General features: G+C 34.1%; 2 protein-coding genes across 2 annotated transcripts in view; both read right to left on the minus strand.

The window, feature by feature from the left end:
* Positions 1-2207: 2207 nt before the first annotated feature.
* On the minus strand, positions 2208-17197 carry LOC107732050 (ras suppressor protein 1-like). The gene is made up of 9 exons (XM_016543285.1): positions 17013-17197; positions 15294-15405; positions 15027-15077; positions 10402-10522; positions 6184-6302; positions 5431-5513; positions 3435-3549; positions 2343-2549; positions 2208-2257 (listed from the first exon to the last, which is right to left on the minus strand). The coding sequence occupies exons 1-9, from the start codon at positions 17028-17030 to the stop codon at positions 2208-2210; spliced, it is 876 nt and encodes a 291-aa protein (XP_016398771.1). The 5' UTR covers positions 17031-17197.
* Positions 17198-19201: 2004 nt separating this feature from the next.
* The window catches only part of cubn (cubilin (intrinsic factor-cobalamin receptor)), a 43696-nt gene continuing 37980 nt past the window's right edge, over positions 19202-24917 (minus strand). Inside the window, exons 59-67 of the mRNA XM_016543286.1 lie at positions 24317-24525; positions 24056-24218; positions 23766-23974; positions 22265-22409; positions 22022-22181; positions 21753-21927; positions 20231-20396; positions 19897-20132; positions 19202-19366 (exon numbers count right to left, since the gene is read on the minus strand). Of these exons, the coding sequence (XP_016398772.1) occupies positions 19259-19366; positions 19897-20132; positions 20231-20396; positions 21753-21927; positions 22022-22181; positions 22265-22409; positions 23766-23974; positions 24056-24218; positions 24317-24525 (1571 nt within the window). The 3' untranslated portion in view covers positions 19202-19258. The remainder of the gene's footprint in view (positions 19367-19896; positions 20133-20230; positions 20397-21752; positions 21928-22021; positions 22182-22264; positions 22410-23765; positions 23975-24055; positions 24219-24316; positions 24526-24917) is intronic.

Here is a 24917-nt window from a genome sequence, read left to right on the forward strand (position 1 = left end):
AAATATTCTGTATATATATATATATATATATATAAAATGTATATTAATATATTTTACTACAATATTATAAATATTAGAATTTATATATTTACTATGTTGTTATAGTACATATTTTGTACTATGTTGCTACTTGTTAGTGCTATTATTATTAATTAGATTTCTTAGTATATTTATATATATATTTAATATATTATAAAGTTGCAATATATATTTACTATATATGTTGCTATAATCTATACTATGTTTAGTGCAACTATACAGTATATTGCAACATATTCAACATATAAATAAAAATATAAATACATTAAAACAATATAAATATTATAAGAACTTCTACTAGTATATAATATAACAACATGTAGAATATTATAATACAATTATATATAACATTAAATATATAACTATAAATAAGATAATAAAACATAAGTAGTATTATGGTAACATATACTGTTAAAATAGTAAATAGAGGTTACACTGATTCCATGTTTTTATTTCTATTTTGATTTTTGATTTTTTTAAAGAAACTATGAGAATTGAGACAAAATGATGGTGAGAACAATTGAGATAATGGTAAGATGCGAAAAGTCACAAACTCAGGTCCCATGTGCAAAAACACCAAATCACATGCTTTATACTCCATGCCATTTCTACACATCCAAATTGCAATTTTGCTTTTTTTCCCCCCACTCCTTGATTATTGGGGAGCAAAAGGCCTCACCGTGTGGTCAGTGCTATTGACACCCAATGCGAAAAAGTCAGTGTTTAAATTAATGCAAATAAAAGATTTTCTGCAGGACATTTTATAGCATGTAAGGGGAGAGCAAGAGATAAAGAGAGAGAGAGAGCAACGAGACTTTTAGGGTAACGCCTCCAGCTTTCATTTTAATTAGTTTGATTGTGCATTAAATCATCAGATCCTGAAATAATAAGAGAACTGCACCTTTCCTCTCTTTCATCACCATCCTAAGGGTTGTTCCAGAAAAATATGTGCCACAATAAAACTGACCTGTATAGAGGTACTAAATTTATACCTTGTATTTGATGAGATTAGATGAGAGAAAAGAAATACGACAAAACAAGAAACTAGAAGAGACTACATGAGATGAGAACTGAAGAGACCAGATTAAACAAAATGAGATAAAATGAGGCAAAACATAAATAAACGAGAAAAAAGAGAAGAGACTAAATAAAAAAATAAAATAAACAAGAGAGAAGAGACCAGATGAGATGAGATGAAATAAGACAAAACATAAATAAGACATGAGCTAAGAGACCAGATAAGATGAGATGAAATAAAAAAAAGAGACAAAACGAGACAAAATAAGAAACAAGACATAAGAGAAAAGAGACCAGATCAGATGAGAGAAAATAAATGAGACAAAATAAGAAACAAGAGACCAGATTAGATTAGATTAGATTAGATGAGTCTTAAAGAGACCAGATGATATTATATTAAATTAAACGAGAAAAGAAACAAGACATGAGAGAAGAAACCCAATAAGATGAAATTAGATGAGAATAAAATGACAAAACGAGAAGAATCGAAAGAAGAGTAAAGAAAATGAACTTGCAAGAGAAAATATGAGAAAAGGTGAGACAAAAGAAAGAAATCAACACAATAAAAGGGAAGAGACACATGAGAAAAGAGAAGCAAGAAGCGAGAGAAGAGAAGAGAAGAGAAGAGAAGAGAAGAGAAGAGAAGAGAAGAGAAGAGAAGAGAAGAGAAGAGAAGAGAAGAGAAGAGAAGAGAAGAGAAGAGAAGAGAAGAGAAGAGAAGAGAAGAGAAGAGAAGAGAAAAGAAACAAGATGAAAAAGAGAAGATACTAGAAAATAAACTAAATGAGACAACAGAACAGACAACAAGAGGACAAGAAGAGAAGAGACGAAAGAAGAAAACAGACGAGACGAGAAGAGAAGAGATGACGCGCGACGACACAAGACCAGAGGAGAACCAGTTCACAGTGTGCAGATGAAACGGTACAGGTCAAAGTGCTAATGTGGCTCATCTCAGCTCACAAGGGGGCTAATTAAATAGTTTCTGATTAGCAAGTGTTGAGCAGCCTGTCAAAGAGGGGGTGAAATTAAACCTGGACCCCGGCACACAATGACACACCTCACAAACGCAGTCAGACACGACCGCTAGTGTAAATCAACCCTGAACCTACAAGACCTAGACGACAGACCTAAATCTACAACTATTTCAGATCTCAGCGCTCAACCAGACATCTGCTTGCTTCAGTTCCACCCTCCTCTTCCTCTTTTCATATAACAGTTTAAAGCATCAGCTTTACACATGAGATATTCTGAATGGTAAAGACTGTCTATCTGTCCTCTTTGCACACTCTCGTTCACATACTTCTCTTTTTTCTCCTCCTCTCTTTTTCCCTTCCTGCTCTTGGCATGTGCGCTTGGTTGCTCCTTGTTAGCCAGGCTCTTCTCTCTCACACATACAAACGGCGGCGGTGGTCTTAACGAAGCCGGTCTGTGGAATGGGATTACAGGGACATGACAGAGGGGTCCTAATAAGCTACACACAGGAAGAGTCTCCCCTACAGAGTGCACAGGACAAAGACCTGCTGACCGGAGCGTTCACACACACCTAGAACGCCAGTAAACAACTGGCAATTGCTAAAACACTACATTATAACTCATGAAACTAAAATTTGAAAACAATATGAGCGCTGTTTGCCCATGCAAAACTCTCAGTCATGGTGCTAGTGAGTGGTTGAGGGCATTGCTATGCGCTTGCTAAACAGTTCTGAGAAGTTTTTGAAGTGTTGCAATTAGGTTGTTAGTATACAATCCATGATCATACAAGCATCAACAATTTCTATACAATTTTTCCCAATAGGAAAAAAATAAATAATTAGTTGGGAACTCACGCAACAGGCTGAAATTGCACCATAAACACACACTCATTGTGCAGGGCCACTGATTTTGTATAGAAAAACATTTATATGACACTTGAGGTGAGTCTTGACATAATGCTGGAATACTGGTACACCAGAATCATAGATTAAATTGTTGGAATGGAACATGACAGGAGAAAAACTACTGTCAGAAGGGCAGTCAGTACTGTATGTGTGTGTGTGTGTGTGTGTAGGTTTTCCCAAAGTGATGGCACTCAGGTAGAGAGGAGTTCAACCTCGGTTGACCCCAGCAGTATCACTCTGTGGGTCAGTGAGGTGTGATCCAACCCAGAGCCTCCAGCCAATCACACAAGAGACAAATCTGTAGCCAATTAGAGTGCAAGGCTGTGCCTGGTGTGTAATGTGTGGATTTTTTTGGGGGGTTGAGGAGCCTGGGTGTGTATAGTTTGCATTCCTTTCAACCAAGCATTGCCCTTTTGTTTTAAGGTCAGGCTTTGATTGGCTGATGGGATTATATAAAGGATGTTGATCCAGGAATGTGTTAAGCATAAGTTCATGTCTTACCAAGTTCAGGAGGCAGAACAGTGAGTCTGTTCCCTTGAATGTGAAGTTCCTTCAGCTGAGCCAGATCTCCAATCTCTTTGGGTAGAGATATGAGGTCATTGTCCCTCAAACTCAACTGAAAAGAAAGAGAAACTGTCAATATTTAAATAAGTTTTTTTTATAAGTATTGGATACAATATGAAATCAAAATAATCAACACTATAAAAAAATTCTGTTAAATTTACGGTAAAAAAACGGCAGCTGGGGTTGCCAGAATTTTACCGTAAAAAATACAGTAGCAGTGTTTTAGGTTTTACGGTTTTAACGTAAATTTCATTAACTGATATAATGATAATATACCAACCCACTGAAGTTTTGTACCTTTGTAAACACTGCACCAAAAGCAGGTGGTGATGAGAAAATCACATGATGAACCAAAGCCTATCACAAGCAACTTTTAAATATTAACATATATATAAGGTGTACAGTGTCATTCCCACAAACACTAAACACCATCATGGTAACACATATGAAACTGAAATAATGCAATAAACATGAATTGAACAACATTAGATGTAACATATACCCCTAAGGTACACAACTGATAAGAAAAAACTAAGAAGAAACATAGTTATTTCAACAAAAAAACATCAAATTTGAAATGTAACGCAGGGAATTCTGGGAATGTCAATTTACGGTTATTCACTTTAAATTATACAATCTTTTTCACTTCCAAAAACGGTATACTACTGTAAAATTACATGTAATGTCCAATACAGTAGTTTTTCACAGTATATAGTAGGGGAACTTACCGTTAACCATTTAACAGGTTTTTACTGTAGCATTTTTACAGTCTTTTACAGTTAAATTCACAGTCATTTTTTACAGTGAATCATTTAATTTCTTAATAAATGTCTGTGGCCTTATCAAGCATTATTTATTCATGCATGTGACTCTAAAAAAATACAAATATAATTAAAAAATAAGTTCATAATCTTTCATCAATTTTTGTCATATTTAAAATAACAAAATATAATAAAATATGATCATCTATGATCCAATAATCAATCTTATTTACTTATTAATTCTGCCTATTACTCTGTTACTCCTATTTTCCAATGTTCTTACTAATCTTATTACTCTATATAAATGTCCCTTGTCTTATCCATTTATATATGATAAACGGAGCGTGATTTATATATTCATGTGACTCTAAAAATAAAATAAATAAATACATTTTATAATCATATTTTATATTTCATATTTTCAAAATGTAATAAATATTTAATCTTTCATCAATTCAACATGGATAAAATCAAGCCCCTAAATTATATTTCACTGAATATTCAGTTTTACTCAGAAATGTCACATAGTGGAAGCTAAATGTATTGCAAACATTGTTTCATTATATTTTAAAAGAAATATTGCAACATGGTTTTCATAAACACAGAAAATAACTTCAACTCTAAATTTTCAACTCTAAAAACAAGCAAACACAGCATCTACAGTAAAACAATTACATTAGAAGTCTTCAGGGCAACCTGTGGGGTATAAAAGCAGAGATGTGCAACTTTTTAGTCTTGCTGCTATACTTTCCTAGAGCAATTTCTTGTCCCATAGACTTCCATTGCAAATGCATTATTGTACATGTGATTTTTGATTGCTTTTACAAACTGTGGGGCAAGTCGAAATAACTTTCAGTGGTTACTGACAGCATCTCATAACACTTGCATTCTAAAAATCACGGCTGTAATTACACCTATATTTTAACGCAACACCAAACCAAAATAGCTGAATATTATTTTCAAGTTCAAAGTTGTAATTATCAGCTGTTTTATGTATCTGTGACCCTGCATTGAGTCTGATCTTAGTGAGCACAGGGGTGAAGATCAGCCTCTAAATCACCTCTCACCGCATCTGATAAAGAACACACGCTGCGGAGAACAAATCCAACACACACGGCACAGAGCGCCACAAAAGCAATTGATTTCAGAGGGAATTTAGATAAATTACTCACTATCTGTAGCTTGGCCAGCTTGCCGATGTCTGGGGGCAAAATCTCAAAATCGTTGTCACTGAGATAGAGTGCACGGAGGGTAGCTGAAATGAATTGCTTCCTTAGACCAAAACAAACAACAATAAAAAGGCTAGGAAGTGCAACTGATTTATTTTTTAAACATTTGATAATTTAGTTAGAATAACAGACTGGAAGCTTTAAAAGGAGGGTGGTGCTTGAAATCATTGTTCATTGTTAACTATGGTTACCTGCAAAGAAACATGTGCAGTTAAACATTTAACATTTATTTTTAGGATTCTAAGTTTGATGAATAGAAGCATTTATTTCAAATAGAAATATTTTGTAACATTATAAAAGTCTTTACGGTCTCTTTTTTTTAATCAATTTAAAGCACGCTTGCTGAATAAAAGTATTCATTTAATATCCTACTGACCCAAACGGTATTGTAATTTAATTCTGTAAATTAAAAAAAGTTTTAGGAATTTGAAAAATAGTTTATGTTTTAATATAGGAAATATTCCAGTCACTAAAGCAAAAGCAGGACCATTTTTAAATCAAATTTTAACTCAATTCAAATAAAAACCTGTGCACTCTGATATCCGTAAAATTGCTAGCCAATCAGAACTGAGCTACATTTTTCAACTTTCTTCATTTTAGTACAGAATATGCAACATTCCATAAGTGGTCTTTAGTTTTGAATGATTAAAAATGACAGGTTATACCGGTAATGAATTGTGTGTGTTGCAAACTTACTGAGGTAAAAGAAATTCCCAGGCAGTGAGGACTCGTTCAGGTTGTTGTACGTCAGATCCAGAACCTCCAGCGCCGGAAGAGATCCAAATCCTCGCGGAAGAGTGCTCAACCTATTCATCCTACAAAACAATAAAACGCCATTTTAACCAAATCAACAGCTTCAAACACAAACTCAAACACACATCCACTCACAGACACACACTTATAAAACACCTGTCAATTCTTGACACAGGGGAACCCATTGAAAATCCATAACAGACTGACTCAGAGACATGAGACAGAGACAAGCAGTCCGCACAGATCCATCTCACTGATTATGATTGATATTTCAAACGCAGCACAGATTTATAACACAGCTCAACAGATCTACTCACATTTATAATCTCAAAGTTAAATACAGAGGGGTCCAAAAGTCTGAGATCAATTGTGAAAGTGTGAAAGCATGCATTTCCATTTTGAATTTTACTAATTTAATTCAACATTTTAATTACAAATTATCAGCATAACCATTTGAGTTAAAAATCGAACTGAAAAAAAAAAATGCAAGAATGTCTTGCTATTTGGTTTGTCCCCCTTTGTTTTAATGAGTGAAACATTTCTTTCACTCATTAAAGCAAACAGATTTTTTTTATGTCTAAATTTGTGTTAAATTTATATAAACTATAAAGGCCACAGTAAAAACATTTATAATGTTAAAAAAAGATTTACATTTCAAATAAATGTTGTTCTTTTGAACTTCATAGTCATCAAAAGAATACTGAAAAAATGTCAGTTTCAACTAAATTTTAAAGCAGCACAACTGTTCTCAATATTGATAATAATAAGAAAGGTTTATTTAGCAACAAATTCACATATTAGAGTGATTTCTGAAGGATTTTGTGATGCTGAAAACTGGATACAAAACAGATATTTTAAATTGTATTATTATGTCAGTTTCAACTAAATTTTAAAGCAGCACAACTGTTCTCAATATTGATAATAAGAAAGGTTTATTTAGCAACAAATTCACATATTAGAGTGATTTCTGAAGGATTTTGTGATGCTGAAAACTGGATACAAAACAGATATTTTAAATTGTATTATTTCACAATATTACTGTTTTACTGTATTTTTGATCAAATAAATGCATCCTTCAGACTTTCAAAATTAATACAAACTTTTGAACAGTAGTGTATATTTGAATCCCAGATTTTCAATATGGTCTCAGACATTCACACAACACTGTTAAGAGGGAATTTAAATTACTCACTATCTGTAGCTTGGCCAGCTTGCCGATGTCTGGGGGCAAAATCTCAAAATCGTTGTCACTGAGATAGAGTGCACGGAGGGTAGCTGAAATGAGAGAGAGAAGAGTGTGTGTGTGTGTGTGTGTGTGTGTGTGTGAGAGAGAGAAGTATTGCAAACACTGATCAATAGAAACGGTCATCTCTGATTGATACAGCATGGCTGCAATATTACACTCAAGTACACATGCAATATCAACAGATCGACAAATAGCATCAAATACACACTCACACGGTGTAGTTGAGCACCACATGGGCAAACACATTAAAGCAGTAAACAATTAAATAAATAAAAAAAACCTACACAAAACAGGGCCACAACTAATATGTATTTTGATAATCTGGAACTGGGATTTTTAAAAAGCCCCATCAACTTCCTGTCCATTCAGTGTTCTGATTGGTTAAAGCAACAGCAACAGCCAATCATATCCATTTCAACTTGCTTTAGAAGTCAATATCACAGCTGATATGACAGCCACTCCAAACAGCAGTGATAAATGGAGGTTTGGGAGCGTGTGTATGAGCGTGTGTATGAGTGTGTGTGTGTGTGTGTGTGTGTGTGTGTGTGTGTGTGTAGAGATAAGAGACCTCGATTAATGTACCCTTTGTTTTAATGAGTGAAACATTTCTTTCACTCATTAAAGCAAACAGATTTTTTTTATGTCTAAATTTGTGTTAAATTTATATAAACTATAAAGGCCACAGTAAAAACATTTATAATGTTAAAAAAAGATTTACATTTCAAATAAATGTTGTTCTTTTGAACTTCATAGTCATCAAAAGAATACTGAAAAAAATGTCAGTTTCAACTAAATTTTAAAGCAGCACAACTGTTCTCAATATTGATAATAAGAAAGGTTTATTTAGCAACAAATTCACATATTAGAGTGATTTCTGAAGGATTTTGTGATGCTGAAAACTGGATACAAAACAGATATTTTAAATTGTATTATTTCACAATATTACTGTTTTACTGTATTTTTGATCAAATAAATGCATCCTTCAGACTTTCAAAATTAATACAAACTTTTGAACAGTAGTGTATATTTGAATCCCAGATTTTCAATATGGTCTCAGACATTCACACAACACTGTTAATAACAAAATAACAAAAAGTTAATGTTCAGTTAGTTCACCAATATTAAAAATGTGTTTTGTCTGTAAATGTTAAAATCATATTCGCCCTTGAAAGGTAACAGATTAAATTTTGGCTGGAAAACTTCCGACAGAGAACATGGAATCTGAAATTAGAAGTGCTCAAGGTGCCCAACGACGCAGATAAAACAAGAGAGAGAGCAAGAGAGAGAAAAAGAGAGAGAGGGGCACCCAAATCAGATGCTGATTAACTCTTGCTTACTTAAGCGTCTGTCCTCCGTCTTTCTTTCTTTCTTTCAAATGACACTTGCTTGCCGTGAAGACTCTGAAACTTTGGCAACGGATTTCAAAGAAACAAACAAATTGATTCCACCACTTGTTTGTGAAGCAATTACCAGAGAAAGGGAATTGTTTTGACAAATGAGATCAGGATAACGGGCGGCCACATGCTCACACGCACATCCGCACTTTTGAGTCAGGAGTAGCGGCCAGGAATACAACAAGCCGGCTTATGTTTTCAAGATTATGTGTAGAAATGGTGCGTCTGACAGCAAATCGATAAAAATGTGCGGAATCAGACGCGGGGCAGATTGTGCCGTGCTTTAATCCTGCGTGACATTGTGGATGCTCCGCCCTTGGAGGAGAAGGAGAACCCTCGGGATTTGGGTGGGGCTCAGGTGCGCTCCGAACACCAGGGAATGACCAGATGACCAGGGATATAAAGAGTCAGAGAGGAAGAAGAACAAAGGAAGACAGCGGCGCTACTACTGTCAAGGCGAAAAAAGATGGTAAAGGAGAGGAGATGGAAGAAGAGACAAATCGAGATGAAGCAAGGGAAAAGTAAAGAAGACAACAAGAAGAGAAAAACAGTATCAGAAGAGATGAGAAAAGAAAAGATGAGACAAGAGGATATAAGAGGAGAAGAAACAAGAGGAAGGAAGGGGGAGGAGTGAAAAAATGAAAAGATGCAAAGAGACGCCAAGAGAACAAAGGTGACAAAAAAGACAAGAAGACACAATAACTGAACAGACAAAATAAAACAAAACAAAAAAATGAGAAGAGAAGAGAAGAGAAGAGACGAAAAGGAAAAAGGAGAGAAGTGAAAAAAGATGAAAAGATGAGAAGAGACCAGATATCAAGAGAAATGAGACAAGAAAAAAAGACAAGAGGTGAGATAAGAAAAGAACAGACAAGAACAGGCAAAACAAAATAAAGAGAAGAGAAGAGAAGAGAAGAGAAGAGAAGAGAAGAGAAGAGAAGAGAAAAAAAAGGAAAAAGGAGAGAAGTGAAAAAAGATGAAAAGATGAGAAGAGACCAGATATCAAGAGAAATGAGACAAGAAAAAAAGACAAGAGGTGAGATAAGAAAAGAACAGACAAGAACAGGCAAAACAAAATAAAGAGAAGAGAAGAGAAGAGAAGAGAAGAGAAGAGAAGAGAAGAGAAGAGAAGAGACGAGACGAAAAGGAAAAAGGGGAGAAGTGAAAAAAGACGAAAAGATGAGAAGAGACAAGATATTAAGAGAAATGAGACAAGAAAAAAAAGACAAGAGGTGAGATAAGAAAAGAATAGACAAGAACAGAACAGACAAAACAAAATAAAGAGAAGAGAAGAGAAGAGAAAAGAAGATGAAAAGACACGTGACAACAAGAAAATAAAGACAAAATTTGAGATAAGAAAAGAAAAGAAGAGACAAGACGAGACAAAACAAAATAGAATAAAAAAAACAAACATAAAAACAACACAAAACAAAACAAAAACAAAATGAAAATAAGGAGGGAAAAATAGACAAAACAAGCTGAAAAGAGATGAGAAAACAAGTGATGAGACATCAGACTAACCCAAGGTTGAGATGTTTAAGTTTCTGCATGCTACTGATCTGGGTTGGAAGCTCCTCAATCTGATTATTGAACATGTTCAAAACTTCCAAGTTCTTCAGGTCTGCAATGTTTGGAGGCACAGCTAAAAAGAGAGAGAGATAGTGAGAGTAAACAAATTAATAAATTAATGAGAACAACTTCAGTTCTGCAGGTTTCATCAATCTCATCAATCAAAACATTTCAATTGACTGTATTCTAATCACCAAGGTAAAGCATTCCCAAACGAGCGACGAGGTCCAATGATCAGAGACTGAAGGTTTTCTGGTGACCTGCAGAGGTTTAACGACTAATTATCAGAGTCAGCAAATAGACGTCCCGTCTTTGATGGCTCAATTATGGGTCACTCCCCCAGCGTAAACCTTAGCATAACGGATCAGCAGCACCCCTCCCGCAAGGCCACCCTGCCCCTTTCTGCTGTCGACAGAGATCGATGGGCCGAACAGGCGCTCTATCCGATTCCTGGCTGATCAATGGCCCCTCATTAAGGAGGAGGGGAGGTGGGAGAGGTTTACACAAACAGCATGACACGAATTCCTCCAGAGAGATCAACGAGAGCTGCGCCGCCCCAGACACGGAGGAACAAATGATTCAGCTGTCACGCAAACAATTCAAAACTCCAACAAAGAAACACAAACACGAAAGCACATGCTCTCACAGCACTCTTCAGCTCATGTGCTTGCTAAGAAACATTGGTATTACTTTATAATAAACATTCACAAATAACAAATTAATTTGTGAAATAATAGTAAATAAAATTAATAGTAAAATAAAATAGTAAAATAAATGTATTACTAATACTACTTATTCTAATTATTTCTAATTATTAATAAATGAATTTGCTTTAAACAAATGTTTACTGCAAAGTGCAAAGCTGCAAAGCATATGCTAATATGACTAAATTAACTGTTTAATAATTATACAAGAATAAAAGCTGTTAACAATGTTATTATATAATTATAATAGTAATTATATAATGATATTATTATTATTATTATTATCATCATCATCAATAATATATTTATAATATGAATTATACATTAATAATTAATAATATTATTATAATATTAAATATTATAATTTATTTAATAATAAACAATAACAATGAAAACCAATTACTAATATTATATACTCAGTATATACATGCACTTGTTAATAACAAACATAAATTATTATGAATTATTATTATTATCAATAATAATAGGAATATATAAGCAATTTATTTAATAATAAACAAAAATAATGAAAAGATGTTACCAGTGTTATATACTCAGCCGATTGTGTACATTCTGCACATTAATTTGTTAATTAAATACATAAATACTACTACTACAACTAATGATAATAATAATAATATTAATAATAATAATGTTAACAATAATAATAATAATGTATGAATTCATTCTAAACAATAATGATAATGAAAAGCCATTTTCAAATGTTATGTAATCAGTAGATCAAGTACATTCAAATAAGTGACTAATTGTTTGATATTATATTTATATGCAACTATTTGAATGGAACTTTGAAAGCTATAACATTGAAAGTGTTACAGAAATGTACATTTTTCAACACAAAAAAGTTGTAACAAATTGTTGTGTCCTTGCTAGCTGAGCATGTTTCAGTCTGACCATCCAATTCACAATTTTCGCATCTATCCTCTGACCTTTTCACCCATAAAAATACTTGAAACATACGATTTGTTTCCAAGTGTCTCAACGGAACTGTAAACGCACCAAGAGACACTGCAGAACACCGAACCCTTCGCCCCATGTCAGGGTCCCTGTACTCTTCTCCAAATGACACACAAGATTGAGCTCAGTTCCGCCTTCTCCATCCTTAAGACACACGCCTCCACCAGACATCTACACTTTATCATCTTAAACCACAGACTGGGCTCGAAAGCGCCACCGACTTTTTACAACCACAAGTTGCGAGTACAAAATCTGCCTGTAAATGCATTCTTTTAAATGTGTGTGCGCTTTATTGGAGCCTTTAAAACAGGCAGAAAAGGCTGATGGTAATAGAACAAAGAATATACGCCTATACAGAGCAGAAAGGTTTGGCCCTCTCTCCTCTCAGTCTCATTACCTGAGCTGCTGCCTGCCTGGGCCGAACAGCAGCCCTGCTTTACTCATGAGCCACTAATGAAAGGGTTCGAAATGTCACTGTAATTCTTGACTACCCTGAAAAGTTCAAGATGGCAGATTCCCTGTCTCTGCTCTTTAACCAGGCAGGATGAGAGAGCGGAGAGGAACAGAGAAGGGGAAAATGCAGAGTGGCGAGGAACAGACAAAAAAAAACACTCTATCTTCTATAGAGTGGAGTCCAGGAACAAACCGAAATTGTGATATTTTTTTTTTTTTTCGTATCTCAAAAAACATGGCCACCATTGGCCAGTGAAGAGTATACAATGATATACAATTACACAATTTTTTTTTTTTTTTTTTTTTAAGCCTTAAAAAATTTAAAAGGGATTCAAAAAAGTTTTTTTTAACAATTAATTAATTTTAAAATTAAGAAGAAATATTTAGGATTTATATTCATGACTACACACATCAATTAAATTTTGAGTTTTAATAATATAATAATTAATATTATTAATTTCTTAATATATATTTCACTTCCCATTTATTTTAATTTATTTTTTAAAAGCAAAATACAAGCATTTTCCTTGTGGTCTCAGACTTTTGGACCCCACTGTGTATTCATACAGTTTCATTTTTCCCTCTTTATTTAAATCAGTAACAGACAAGCAGTGTGCTCCATAATGAAATAATTTCCTCATATTCAAATCATATAAATTGTATTAAACGGCTTTGAACATTACTTCAGACTATAATAACAATGTGATATTTTTATATATATATATATTTCATTTCACATTTATATTTATAGTACTTTTAATAATACATCAAAAGATTTACAATCAAGAAGTCAGGGGTGTCTGTGCCAAAGGAAAAATCAGTGTTAGGGGGGGAAAAAGGTAATATATTATAATATAATATAACATAATATAATATTTATAATAAGACAAAATCAAAATAGAAGCATTTTACTAGTGACCTCATGCTTCTGGACCGCATAAAGATTTTTTTCTCTTGTTTAAACCAGCTACAGTCAAGTGGTGTGACCCGTAACGGATTGAGTCATTTCCTCATCTTCATATCTTATAAATTGTATTAAAAGGCTTTGATCATTACTACAGACGCTACCTGACGGATATGTGCATTATCACACCGGGATCTTCATGGAGATTAAGGGAAAAGATTCCTGCATAAACAAACAAATCCCCGACCAAACACTTCCTGTACAAATCAGATGAGAGTGAACATGGCTCAGAGCGGTTAACATGGACCCAAAGATTACGTGGGAGGGGAAAACAAGCTCCAAACTACACTGAAAAACATATTTCTCCTAATAATAACTCTCTGAATAACTCTTAACTTATGCAGACTATCTTTAAACTCACATGTAAAAGAAAAAAGAACGTGAATGTTCACAGATTGCGATGAAGATGTTACCAACTACTAATCTTCACTCTTTTTTACTACGGTACTTAAACGGAGCAGAATATAAAATCAAACAACCAGTGATCAGTAAGGGCAAGACAGCCATCTAGTGGAGTTAACCAGTTCTTTCAAAAACCCTCATGAACCTACAGTCTCAATACAATATTAAACTTGTAAAATTGTTAAATATAATGCAATAAAGCAATTAAATAAATTAACCGTTATAAAAGCATCTCAAATAAAGCAAGCAAACAAGACAAATATTATTTGATTTAAATCCAATAATTCTACAATTCTACTACCCTATAGTTTGCACATAAAAAAGCAACTTGCATATAAAAACACCAACCCTAGGAAAAGCCATGCTATAAAACTTACAGAATGGTTTATCATTTCTCAAAGACGTATTGCATAAAGTTTGCATGTAAATATATTTGTGCAATATAATGAAATTAAAAGAAAAAATACAAAAATACGTTTCTCTTGAGATATGAAGAACTTACCATTCAGCTTGTTGTGGCTCAGGACCAGTTGGGTTATGTTGGATAAAGTGACTACAAAACAAAAACAATAACACGTTTAGTTGATGATGTCATTGCATGATGACGTCAACGTGATGACGCCACCAATCATATACTGTAAATAGAGACAACTTACTATAACAACCAATTGGTCACAGTGTAAACAGATAAGATTAAGTACCCACACTTTAATTAACATTAACACAACATAAAACTTTAAACTAGTATTATTTGATTTAAATCCAATAATTCTACTACCCTATAGTTTGCATATAAAAAAGCAACTTTTTTTACCTTGTACTTGGTTGTTTTCTAAATTGGATTTCGTATCTGAGATTCATGAAATAGCTTTTTCGACAATTATTTGCCTTCTAAGGAAATATCACAATCACTACCACCAACCCTAGGAAAAGCCATGCTATAAAACTTACAGAATGGTTTATCATTTCTCAAAGACGTATTGCATAAAGTTTGCATGTAAATATATTTGTGCAATATAATGAAATTAAAAGAAAAAATACAAAAATACGTTTCTCTTGAGATATGAAGAACTTACCATTCAGCTTGTTGTGGCTCAGGACCAGTTGGGTTATGTTGGATAAAGTGACTACAAAACAAAAACAATAACACGTTTAGTTGATGATGTCATTGCATGATGACGTCAACGTGATGACGCCACCAATCATATACTGTAAACAGAGACAACTTACTATAACAACCAATTGGTCACAGTGTAAACAGATAAGATTAAGTACCCACACTTTAATTAACATTAACACAACATAAAACTTTAAACTAGTATAGTAACTCTCTGCAGACTCACATAGTCCAGGAATATCCAGCAGGTTTGATATCCCTCTGTCACACATGTCCACCTCCGGTAGGTTCTTCTCCCGACTCTCCTCTACTATCTTCTTCAGAGACTTTGACATTTTCTGCAAGAAAATATTAGCAAATACAAGACCCGAATCAAGAAGAATCTCTACGAAGAGAGTTTTGCCACTTTTGCCTCAAATAGTGGTTCAAATCCAGTCATTACAAGCATATAAAGAACTCACTCAGTATCTACCTAACTGTACGGTAAATGCAGGGAAAACAGAAAACAAATATCCGAGCCCTCAGGGCAGTAAAACCAGATATTTTTGAAGCAGCACAGTCGCTCACACCCCAACCGGAAGTTGATAGTATGTCTGTAAAAGTCTCGCATTCCTTCCATAAAAGGGTATTTCCGGGGTCCAGAGCAAGGAAAAGAATGTCAGACAGACTTCTGCTCCGTTGTCCAATCAGCTGCTAGAAAGTCGGCGGGATCGTTGAAATAAGGCACAGATATGTCCAATCAGAACGCGTTCCGTTGCAACAGTGCGTATCATTCGACCAATCAATGAAAATGTGGAGGAGACGTGTGGAAAAGCATTCTGCCAATGCGCTTTCAAAGGTAACAGCCACCACACCACAGTGATGTGTACATATAATGCAAAAATAATGTTAGACTTGTTTCTGGTTAAATACTAGCTTTTAACCTGTTTGATTACAACAATAATTTACTTGTAATATTATAGGAAATTGTATAGGCGCCTACAGACATTGACGTATTGAACTAGTTCTGATTGTAAGTGTTAATCTTTAATTATTTTAAGATTGGCTCCAGACGTTTTTAATCAGTTTTTATTTAGTTATTCCCCTTGGATTCTTAATACTGCAGATCTCTGTCATGAAACTAAAAATCAATGCCCAGTTTTATGATTTTTCTTCATGATAAAATAACCCAGTACAGTTCAAGGTATAAAGTTTACATTTAATATAATGAATCCCAGTGTGCAGTCTTGCAGCCTGTTACAAACAGAATCTTGTGAATGAATGTGGATTTGATGTTTGTCAGTAGCTAAATTTTTAAAAATATATAATATAATTAATATATATTATTTTTGTATAATATAAATTTAGTAAAAATTATTTTATCCATCTTCAGTACTCTGACATATAACCTGAATATTAGTAATTTTATTACCATAGCCTATTGGTTTATTACTATCATATATTATAATTATTATAAATAAAATATTTCACACCAAAAATACATTTATTTATTTATTTCCAGTATAATGACAATTACTAAAATAGCCTAAAACTGAAATAAAAATTTACTTTACGTATTTTTAAACATGTTTAAAACAATAACCAATTAAAATAGTAAAAACACACAACAAGTTACTAAAACGTTAACTAAAATTAAAATGGAATTCAAAATGTTAAACAAAATTATAATATCTCAGTTACACTAAAATATCACTGGGTGTTATGCCTCTGTATGTTTTACTTGTGAGTTTTTTTTAATGATTTTAAAATAATTAATTACATACAGTACATTAACATAAATGAACAACACCTTAAAACAAATGCTACCAACATCCAGTGTGTATTTATGTAACTATATAAATATTATATTTACCTCAATATTAATTTATTTCATGTGACATTAGGGAATCCAGCAGCAGGTGTGGGCAGCTGTTGTCTACCACCCAGATCCCCAGCTATTACCTACCTTCAAAGGGAGACACATTGTTTAGACGTCTGCACAAGGTGGAAGAGCGATAGGAGTCTTCGCTGTCTCCTCCTTCTGGCATGGGGCAGAGGTACGGCGACACTTCTCTCTTCTCTTGGGTTCCTGTCGTCCCAGGTGGGACCATCCACAGACTGGATCTTGGTTCTTCCTTTGCCTGTCTCTCTCTGTCTGTGTCTGGTTCTTGCAGGGTTGACCATTTCTATGGGGGACTGAAAAACAGTGGCTCTATTTATAGGCTTGATTATATTTGGTGAGTGGCAACAGATGCTTCAGCGTGGTTGAACTTTGCTTTGCAGAGCGGGAGTTCTGGATTCCAGGAGCAAGGCTTGCTTATGTTGTAAAATCTTTAACCAACACCCTCGGCCAGAAGCCAGTGGAGATCGGACACAGTCAGACATGGCATGAGGGCACGGGGAGGTGTGTTTTATTACAATCTACATTAAGGAGCTGTAAGCACTTACACTTGCCCAAAGTGAGCACTGAGAATGTATGTATGTGTGACTGTTCTGCTGTTTGATTTATGAGGTGTTCTCAAATTATGTGCCTGAGGAACTTACTGTACCACGAGTAGAGCAGACCTCCAGCATATTACTGAATTTGAGCTCTGGTTTTGTCTGGAATGATTGTGGATTTTATGGCTTGTCAATTGTTTGACTTACTGAGAACTAGAGAACATTGGTTGAAAATTGTTAATTTTATGTTAATTTATGCTATTTACACTATTGAATATCAGTCATTTTGTTACCATAATGGATTTTTACCATGAAATATCACTTTTGTTATCACATTAAAAATTAAATGACAATAAATAAAACCAGTTATGAAATTTGTGTTATAAAATGGTCAGGAATATGTCCAAATCAGGGTTATAATTGTAGTTAACTAAAACGGAACCTAAAATTAAAACCACTAAAGAAAAAAGCATTACTTGAAATAAAATAAAAATCATATAATAAAACCAATGACTTCTGTTAGTTGCCAAGGCAACATTTCTCATTTTCATTTAGTTTAACTTGATGTACTAAATAACTAAAACTGAAATACAACAATAATAAAAAAATAAAAACTATATAGACATAGATTAAAAAATAATAAAAATGATAAAACACAACAAAATGAATAAAAATGGAAATGGAAAATATAATAAAAACTGATTCAAATATAAATAAAAATTATAAAAGTATCTATAATAGTACTAAAATAACACTGGTCCAAACATTTCATTCTAAAATCAAGTAAAAAACAGTTTATATATATATATATATATATATATATAAACACTTCTTTTTTTATCTTCTCTTATTTTTATCTGCGTTATTATAGACAGAAAATATCAATTCTCCACTGCATCAATAGTAAATTTCTCCCGAGGCTCTTTTCTTGCACTGTTTCCAAGGTCAACACATTTTTATTACTCATAGCTTCTCATGAACTTTGACCCTGTTAAGTTACGGAAAAGCCGTTTTAAAATGATTGCGAAAACCGTGAGAAAGGCCTTAATACAGATGTTAATGTCTCAAAAGCTCTGTTTTTCTGTTGATCAGACTGCTGGGACCTCTTTTCCCAGACATTTCTTTGACATTGATGGGAGCAGTTTGCAGAGTTTAGAAGAAAGAAATGAAATATTAGATGAAATGTTTGTTTGCGTTCTCTATATAGAAGCATTGCATGAAGAAAGCTGAAGCCTGTCTCCCTCTACAGAGCAGACAGACCCATTAGCGCTGTCCGATCTGCCGCACACAGCTTTTATCTCCCTCCGAATGTGCCATCTCTTTATTTTCACCCGTAGCCTCTGTCTGAGGATATCAGACAGATGAAAATATACCAAACACTTAAAAAAACAGCCAAGCATTCACAGCTTTTGTATGCATATTGATTTGTGTAGTTGACACTGTTAGAGACACACACACTTCCAAGAGACTTTTCCATTGAAAAATCCAGAGAAAAATCACAAAAGAGATCTTTTTAATGTCTTAATGATTTTATGACTGTCCCTCAAAAAAAGCCCTGACTTAAGAACAATAAAACTAGAACTTCATTAAACATCTTTATTTTCCAAAAAGGCATCAAAAATACATACATAAATTCATTCTTTACACAATAATCTACAAATAATGGTTCATATTGCATTATTTATGTGACTGTTTACATGATTGCAAAGTGTGTTCACAAGTTTCAGTGTGTGCGTGTGTGTATGTATGAATATTTATTTTTCAAATTTCTTCTCAGCTGCTCCAGGTGAGTCTGAACCCAGACGGGAGAACGGCAGACTGGGCTGAGAACTTCACAAACACAAGGTTTGAAGAAGCTCTGAAAGGAGCGATATTTGTCTCCTGCAAAAAAAAAGCAAAGAACAATTACATATCCATATATCATTTGAGTATATACACACTACTGTTCAAAAGTTTTTGGCTGGTAAGAATGTGGAATGTATTTATTTGATCAAATATACAGTAAAATATTGTGAAATATTATTTCAATTTAAAATAACTCTTTTCTATTTGAATACATTTTAAAATGTAATTTATTCCTGTGATGCAAAGCTGAAATTTCAGCATTATTACTCCAGTCTTCAGTGTCACATGATCCTTCAGAAATCATTCTAATGTGCTGATTTGCTGCTCAAGAAACTTTTCTTATTATTATCAATGTTAAAAACAGCTGTGCTGCTTCATATTTTTGTGAAAAAACTGATATACATTTGTCAGGATTCTCAGATGAATGGAAAGTTCAAAAGAACAGCATTTATTTGAAATAGAATGAAATAGAATCAATCTCACCCTTGTTTGCTGAATAAAAGTAATACATAGGTAGAATATATAGTAATACAGATGCTAGGAGTGTAATTTTTTTTCACACATACCGTTCCACAGTACGGCCCAACAACAGGTGAATTAGCATCCGGTCCATCATACAGCTTCAAGAAGTTGTTCTCACAGTCTCCTGGATCATCAATGCTGATCTGGTTGAATGTGACCGTAACCACTCTGCCGCTAGGAGCCCTAATTCCCCACTCACAGGAAGTGCCGTTGGCGTAAGTGCCAGGGTAGTTTGGACTGGCGAAAGAGCCGTGGTCTCCATATAACACACCACCACAACCTGGACACACAAAAGAAACGCAATTAGCACTCGCATAAAACCTTTAGCAGTGTTGGACTGTCTGAGGCAATCGTAATATAACAAGCGTTTGTGTTTACCCTGTGGAGAGGAAGTCCAGGTGATCTCAAAGCCATTACGGGCTGTAGTAAAGTCACTCTTGAAATATAGGAAGAGCTGGTTGCTTCCTGGGAAGACAGGATTGGGCAGTGTGCTTCCACAGTACTTCCCTAACAGAGGCGATGTGGCAGTACTGCCGTTTCTGACCTACATCAGCAGAAATAAACGTACATTAAACAGCTACATTATCATCATCACAACATAGTGCCATACTATTATTACCATACTTCTAGTATTTCTGCTGTATGTATGTAATACTCGGATCTGCATCTGCATTTACCCAAATGTGCGGCAAAGGAGTATACTGCACTGGGTACTACCGGTATATCCCATAATGCAATATACTCGCCTTGACACCTAATTACCAATGTGACATTGACAAGCTGAAGTAATATTGGCTATGATTGAAAAAAAAATAATAATAATTAAACCAATTGTTTTGTTTTGGGCAGTTTTTTTTATTTTTTTTTTTATTTTATATTATTTGTGTAAAACAAAAACTGGGCACAGCTTGCTGAATTAAACATGAACGTAATTAGGTCATGTCAATGTTATGTTAATTTTATTTACAGGCAATTATAGTAGTTATTGATATTTTGAATTAGCTTTTATTTTTATATTTGCAGTTTAATTTTAGTTTAAGGTTTAGTAATTTTATGTTTTTTGTCATTTTTATTAGATTTTGTTCTTTAAACATTTCTATTTAGCTTTAATTTAGATTTATTTCAGTTTTTAGTTTTAGCCATTTTAGCACTTCAACACAAACTTATTTTAATTCGTATTCTACTTATTTACTAGGGGCGCATTTCAAATTTTCATGTTTTCCTTTCAATATTTTTAATTGACATTTTTTTATTTCATTTCAGTTAACGAAAATTATTATAGTTTTCGTTTTAGTTTACAGTAACAACGTTAGATGATCAAGGCAAGTGACTACTGCTTGAAAGGTTTCGTTTTATTTATTCATTTGTTTGTTCGTTTTTATTAGCATGTAGTATTTAGCGTATACTGCATTTTCATTCTATAAGTGTTTACACATTTTTCTTCTCATTGCTGTTAATCTACATTGATTTATGTACCTTCAGATAATCCTGGGATAATTAGGATTGAAACGGTTATTATTGTTAACTAAAACATTTTGTTAATTAAAATAAAGCTGAAATGAAATAAAATAAAATACAAATATCGGATGTTTAAGCTGAAGCATTGAAATTACCAACAGAAAAGAAAAAACTAAAATGAAAACTATAATGGAACAAAAACTAAAACTGAAATAAAAACAAATAAAAAAAATTATAAAAATGACAAAAGCACAAAAAAATTCAACTTAAAATAAAAAAAAAAAATCAGATTTTTTCTATTACTCAGGCTATGTCCATAATTAAATCCGATATATTTGAAAACAGTGTTTTTGTCTCAAACCACTCTCCATTCTGCTGTGCTTTCCCATTTTTTCTTCACATTGCTGTTAATCTGGTGGCAATTCAGTATGTTTATACTCACCTCAAGATAGTCGAAGTTGCAGGAAGGATGATTTTCCACATCAAATCTGGTGAAGAACAGAGAGATGGCGCTGTTCTGAGGGGCCTGCAGTACGACGCTGCATTCAAGACTATGAGGGTATATGTCAGGCCAGCCTGGGCTCTTCAGGTAACCGTATTCCTGTTCATACACCCTGCTGCAACCTGCAGATACGTAACGTTCAGACATAATATAACCACACCAGCAAGAGTAAAACACTTCTAGTAATCATAGGGAAAGGACTCACCTGCCACGGATGATTTTCCACATCAAATCTGGTGAAGAACAGAGAGATGGCGCTGTTCTGAGGGGCCTGCAGTACGACGCTGCATTCAAGACTATGAGGGTATATGTCAGGCCAGCCTGGGCTCTTCAGGTAACCGTATTCCTGTTCATACACCCTGCTGCAACCTGCAGATACGTAACGTTCAGACATAATATAACCACACCAGCAAGAGTAAAACACTTCTAGTAATCATAGGGAAAGGACTCACCTGCCACCTGATATGTGAGGCTGAATCCGTCGCCAGTCATGAAGACATCTGATTTGAAGGTGATGTGCATGGTGCGGCCATAACTGTAGAAGTCTGGCACATGTGAGTCAGTGCCGCAGAACTTATGAGCCTGTCCATAATCTCCCTGAGAGACAAAAATTCAAACAAAAAATGTTAAGACATTCTGCTGCCAAAATACAACTTGAAAGTTGTAAAGTGAAGATAGCAAACTTCATTAAACTTGAATATGTTACTGTATGATAAATGGCAGTGGAAAGATAGAAAGATATAGTAGAAAACTATGTTTAAATAAGATGAAATAGTAAATCTAGAAATAATAATCATAAAAAAATTACTTATATATATATATACAGTATATACTGTGTATATATACAGTGGTGTGAAAAAGTTTTTGCCCCCTTCCTGTTTTTTTTAATTGTTTGCATATTTGTCACACTTAACAGATTCAGATCATCAAACAAATTTTATTATTACACAAAGAAAGCCTGAGTAAATACAAACTGCAGTTTTGAAATTATGATTTCATTTATTAAGGGAAAAAAGCTGTCCAAACCTGCCTGGCACTACGTGAAAAAGTAATTGCCCCCTAAATATAATAACTGGTTGTGCCACCCTTTGCAAGGGGGCAAAAACCTTTTCACGGCACTGTATATATATATAATTTTTTTCCACAATATTTTAAATGCATATTTGAGATCAAGTGACAAATACAATAAGGTCAAGAAAATGCACACGACTGTTTGAAATGTTTAGTTGTTATTTAAAGAAAAAAATAATAGGCAGTATTAATAAACTAATTTTATTCTGAACGGATTTTACTGCTATGTAAACAGTGCTTTGTTCTGCAATCCAGTGTAATCTTGGGACAATTAGGATTGTTATTATTGTTGTTAACTAAAACTATTAAAAACATTTTGTTAATTAAAATAAAGATGAAACTAAATAAAATACAAATATTATATGTTTAAGCTGAAGCCTTGAAATTAAATTACTAACTGAAAAGAAATGAAAAACTATAATGGAACAAAAACTAAAACTGAAATGAAAAAAAAAATAATAATAATAATAAAAATGACAAAAGCACAAAAATGTAAATTATATTTAAATAAATATTACATGTAAAATAAAAAAATAACTAATAACAAGACTATGTCCACAATTAAATCAGATAGATTTGAAAACTGTGTTTTCGTCTAAATACGCTCTCCAAATGTATCCACATTTTCAAATTTATCCACTTAGCATTTTCAAATTTATCCACTTGGCAAATCGTCTTCAAAAAGCTCTAATTTTGCTGGACTAGATCATTGTCTCATTGTAAATAGATAAAAAAGATGTGGACTAGCCTACATTGTCTCATCAAATTTGATAAAAAGAAGCAAACTAGCCTAACAAAATGATCAGCCATTGTGACCTGAGAGATTCTATATTGTTTGAGTTATTTGGTGAAGCTGTGGTCGGGCGATTGATTGAGTCTCACCACAGGGAAGTCTTTAAACTCCAGGAAGTTGCTGGTGCAGCTCTGGCTGGAGTCCAGATGAAACTGCTGAACAGACACTTTCACCACCTCCTGAGAAGGAGCATCCAGCACCCAGCGGCAAGAGGCGAACGGCGGGTAGGCGTTGGGGTAATATGGGGATGTGATGGTCTGAGATGATGCTGTGGCATTGAATGCTCCACCACAAAGACCTAAAGTATGGGAAAGCATTTTTGCATGAGTGATTCAAACCTGCGGTGATAAAAGCATCAGGATATAAAGTTTAATCTTACGGTCCACTGTGCTGTAGGTGGCAATGAAGCCACGGCGTTGAACAGTGCCGTCCGAGATGAAGTGCACAGTCAGGAAGTTACTGGCCGAGACGAAGGGGGCAGGTACTACATCTCCACAGAATGTGCCAACCAGTGGATAACTAGCACTGTCACCATCATAGATCTGGAGATGGGTAAGATGTAAGTATAAAGATATAGAGTGTTCTGTGTTGGAAATGATGCTGCATTTTAATTTGTTATATTATATGTGACAGCTTTTACCTTGACATAATCATATCTGCAGAGGGTTCCAGTGGAGTCTTCGAGCTCAAAGGATGTGAATGTGAGGTTAATGCCTTTATTGACCTCCACTGCAATGGTCCACATACAGTCCATACGTGGCTCGTACTGACCATTCATGTCAATATCAGGAGAACCAAACGTTCCGGTAGGGGAAGAAGACAAGTAACCGCCACAGCCCTGCTGAGGACCTGGAGCAAACCATGGATGAGGAGATAGAAAGAGAGAGTGAGAGAGATTTACAACAACTGTAGGATGTGCTTTCAAGAAACCACCTGCAAGAGGCAGTAGAGTCCACAAAAGTGACAAAATGTGAGTTTTTGTCTTTTTGTCTTAGATTCAAAGCCTAATGTAGAAGTTGTCCAAATGAACTATTAGCAGATTTATTTCAAATAATAAAAAAGCAGATTAAATGTACTCATCTTGTTCTCAAGGCGTACACATTTTTGTCCAAACAAATATTCTTTGAATAAGAACGTCCTTCTGCATGATACCATGTGTCTCTGACTAAAAGTAAAACTAAGCTAAAACTAACATTTAAGTTAATATTATATGATGTTAATATTACAATAATATATATATA

Source organism: Sinocyclocheilus rhinocerous, unplaced genomic scaffold (genome assembly GCF_001515625.1).
Source record: "Sinocyclocheilus rhinocerous isolate Xijiao unplaced genomic scaffold, SAMN03320098_v1.1 scaffold97, whole genome shotgun sequence".
Lineage (NCBI taxonomy): Eukaryota > Metazoa > Chordata > Actinopteri > Cypriniformes > Cyprinidae > Sinocyclocheilus > Sinocyclocheilus rhinocerous.